The 4,153-nt window shown below is 43.8% G+C and overlaps 1 protein-coding gene across 1 annotated transcript in view; it reads right to left on the bottom strand.

Moving 5' to 3' along the window:
• Positions 1-2,607, bottom strand: part of LOC109961263 (capon-like protein) — a 124,945-nt gene extending 122,338 nt beyond the window's left edge. Inside the window, 1 exon segment of the mRNA XM_020601948.1 lies at positions 2,554-2,607. Within this exon segment, the coding sequence (XP_020457604.1) occupies positions 2,554-2,607 (54 nt within the window).
• Between the last annotated feature and the right edge of the window lie 1,546 nt (positions 2,608-4,153).

The following is a 4,153-nucleotide window of genomic DNA, read 5'->3' as shown; positions in this document are numbered from 1 at the left end:
CTGTTATAATTTTTTTAGTATATTACTTGTGTGGTGTAGAAGAGAATTATCTATGTAGAGATACTGCTTGCAAACCAATGATGGTAAGATGATGTCATGGGGTAGGACTGGATAAGTCTGACTTCTTCCTACTCCATTCAAGCATGTACTAGGTATAAGCAAATTGATAGTGGATTAGCATTTGTTGGATATGTGTAAAATGATGTGTGTTGACATATCAACTGTCTTTACATGCTTGAAAGAATAAATCAAATCAAATCAAAATCAAATCATCATTGTGCAGTGGAAGTAGGAAAGTGATGGTGCCAGACACTGTTATTAACTTTGCTGTCAAACACTGTTATTTCCTATGGCAAAGGGATGTCTGGCTGAAAAGCATCTGACAAGGATTAATGGAAGTGTGGATCATTATTTGACAGACTTGAATCTGACTTGAGCAAATGCAAAGGATTCAAGAAGGTTAGTTGGAGCACTGAGATTTAAATGAAGACAGAGGGGTAAGAACAGGGAGCACCTGAAACACAAACAAGGTTAGGAGAGGTGTTTGGATAGGCTGCTTTAAGAAACACCAGAGGCAAGCAGATAAGGAGAGGAGGGCCAGCTGCAGCACTGAGACGCAGCCGCAGAGAGGAGACAGGAATAGGGATGGTTTCAGTGAGGAGATAACGCCGGGGCACAGGGCTGATAGATGAGGGCAGCTCCAAGGTCAGCCTGGGAACGGCAGATGAGCACATACCACCATGACTCAGTGCTGTGCCATTGTGTGCTTTCATATATCCATGCCTGTGAGTGTGAAGGATGAGTGGTCTATGCAAACTAACAACCTCTGTATGTTTTCAGGAATTTCTCCAGCAAAAATTTTGGTGTAACAAGGCAGGAGCCCACAGACCTCGACTCAGGCAAAGGAACAGTTCATGCTTCTTATTAGCAGTAGGTCAAAGGACTAAATCAACAAGGGACAACTGAACAACAGGAACTTTGGGAGCCACAGTTTGTGATTCCACAGATGCGTTTCAAAACTAATAGCTGGTTTCAATGAGACCACAGCCTGACCGTGAAAGGCTCCAAAAATATCATGCTGGATAATCCAAATGTTCTGAGCCCAAACAAGTGCATTATGGATAGAAGTCCAATATTTATCCAATTAGAGTGTGTCCTCCTTTCCTCACTCACAGGGCCCCGCTCAGCCTTCAGAGATTCACTGAGAGAGATGGCTGTCTTTATGTGCTCTTAAAAGGCTTCAGCTTTTACAATATCTAACAGATAACAAGAGACACAAACATCGGTTGAACTAAAAATATACCCCTTTAGCATCACAATATCTGGAACAGTTTGGAATAGTTTCAGGGCCTTTCAGGTTGTTCTGAGATGTTTAAGATCCAGTTCTAGGCTAACCTGCTAAATGTAATGTGTTCTCACTTACATGCGACATGAATGATCAGCTATGGATGAAACATTCTCCAATTCAGATTTAACTGATTGCGATAACCGTTTATTTACAACTTGTCTAGTAACAGTACAGAAAACAATTTCCTTCTTGCACTGTAGCTAAGAGATGACTACATGACAGAAGAATGTGAAAAATAGTTTTAACCAAGTATATACCATGAGTATCACAGGTGGTAAACAATTAACTAATCGGTGCATGTTAACATGGAAACACACATATTCTGAGAAAGGGTGAGTCTCACTGAAAGCTGAGGCATGAAAACCATCCCAAGTATGCAGGCAGTATAGAAGGCAAGCTCTCCAAGAGTGTCCCAAAGCATGCTCAGGGAGGGGAGGAGTTTAATGAAGAGAAAAAGAAGGGGCACATGAAGATATGGCTGGAGGAAGGAAGGAATAGGAACGGAAGAGCAGGATGGAAACATGAAGCAAAGCTGGAATAATACAAAGGGAGGGGGGAAGAGATCAGGGTGATGAAAAAAAGATAGAGGAAAGAAGGGGAGGGATTAGGTTGAGAAGAGGACGTAGAAAAGACAAAGTCAAGGGGGTGAAGGATGAGGAGGAAAGTTAAAAGATGAGGAGGAGATAGGAGAGAGATCTAGAGAGAGAAGCAAAGGAATTAAAGGATAAGAAGAAAGGATGACAGGGCACTAAGTACTGTAGATAGAGGCAGAGTAGAAGGAAAACTGTTTCTGCACATCGGTTGGAGAGAGGGGGCATACTGTGCAGTCGTGCCTGGGTGGTCTGCCAGTGAGCAGTGTGTAAAGCTGGCAGTATACTTCTCACAGAGGGCTCCACAAACACCAGCACACCCACAATGCTCTGCCCACTGAGCCGGCATGTGCCTCTCAGAGGGTTTTCACATTAGGCACAATTGTTTCATACCATGGACGAGCATGACAGCTCCCCCCCTTTTCCACTGCAGGTCTGCTGTCACATTAGTAACACTGTTCCACGTCCCATGCACAGTCCTATACAGAAGGTGGCAGTTTACAATCCACCAAGAAGAAGAAGAAGCAGCAGCAACTCATGTCATCAACTGGACGACATTTGTGTCTGTTCTGTGCCAAGTTTATATTTTTGAGATGCCAGCGACAACACTCTCACCTGCCTTCCTACTTCCACATCTATCGTACAGCTTAGAGGATGAAACAGGCCCATGCCGCATGGACACGACGGCTTCTGAAGAGGAGGCGGCACTGATGTTTATTAATGTTTAAAACGACAGAGTCAAACAGCTATGACGTCACATAGCAGCCCACTTCCTTGTTTCAGTACAGTTGCATTCACATCTGCAGCGGATCATACCCGAGTACACAAGAGTCGTGCTCAAGACCACCTCTTCAGAGTACGCTTGTGTTCATACGAATCTTAATGAACCAGACTTTGGGGGTCAAGTGTACTCGGCTCCAGGCTCCTAATGTGAAACCACCTTCCAAAGGACTTTGTCACATACTGTGCATGGCTTGCTGCCACACAGACTCACACCAGCTCTTCAGACCAGCATGGTTACTAACAGGACAGTCACAAGACTAACTCATGGGAAAAAAAAACACCAAAGTCGCTGATGTCAAACCATGTCAAAGCTGCAACATCACCCTCCAACATCACCACTGTCTGGCCACCTGGCTCAAGGCACAGCCCGGAGTTGTTCACCAATTTATCGCTGATATTTACGGGGGGGTTAGTCAGGGTGTGTGGGGCTATGCTTTTAAGGTCTGTGTGGGTGAGAAAACATTCTAGATGAAACACTGGGAGGGAATCCTGCAGCATCTGTGCGCTATTACATTATCTTGTGAAAGAAAAAAAGATCAGCAAGTGAAGCAGCGGGCTGTGAAAAGCACTGCCGGAGTCTTTGAAAAATACAAGCAAAAATGCGGAGATGGAGGGATCAAAGGAGGTAAAGATGTAATTGGACTGCAGTTAATACTGCTGACAACCCAGTTTGGGGTTGTTTGCCTAGTTTGTCATTGCCAGCTTAGAGGCAAAGAGGGTGATGAATGCACTCTCCTCAGACAGGAGGGCATCTTCATCATGCATAAACGCTCAAACTCACTGGATCAGGGTTAATGCCCCAAATAAAGCAGTAGCAAATACACTAACTCTTTCATACGCATACACCCTCATCTTTAATACACTGCTGTTAAAGGTTAAATGTTCTAAAGATGCATGAGATCCACTTGTATTTAGCAGTTACATATCCACACAATATTTAAATGTGAAAAAAAGTAAAGTGCATACCCTCTATTTTTAAATTTGCTCAGCTATTTATCACCATCCTTCATACAACCAGGAGCAAATGGAAGGTCTTGGCTCTTGACTATTTGTCTCCAGGTTATTTAATGTTCCCAGGATTAAAATATTTAAAAAAAATTCTGCAGGATGAGACATATTTCAGTGGCACAGGGAAAATTAATTATAAGAAGGGAGGGGGTGAATGAAGACGGTGTCTCCATTAGTTATAGCAGGGGCTGACAAAGGCCCCGCTGTTTCAGAGAAAAGAACCAGTGAATCAGCCAGAGTTGCTCTTGGTCTTTGATGAAGGGCAGGACAATGTGATGGGCTTAGCCGGAAAAGGACGGGGCGGGCCGTAGAAAGGGGGCCTGCAGGGGGGACGCTATAAAGAGGGGCACCAGATAAAAAGGTAAGAGAAATAACAGAGGTCAAGATGCATAGAATTTGCAAAGAGAAAAATATAAATCTGAAG

The sequence above is a fragment of the Monopterus albus genome, unplaced genomic scaffold (assembly GCF_001952655.1).
Source record: "Monopterus albus unplaced genomic scaffold, M_albus_1.0 scaffold53.1, whole genome shotgun sequence".
Lineage (NCBI taxonomy): Eukaryota > Metazoa > Chordata > Actinopteri > Synbranchiformes > Synbranchidae > Monopterus > Monopterus albus.
Note: the sequence above shows the minus strand (reverse complement) of the source record. Positions and strands in the feature narration are given on the sequence as shown.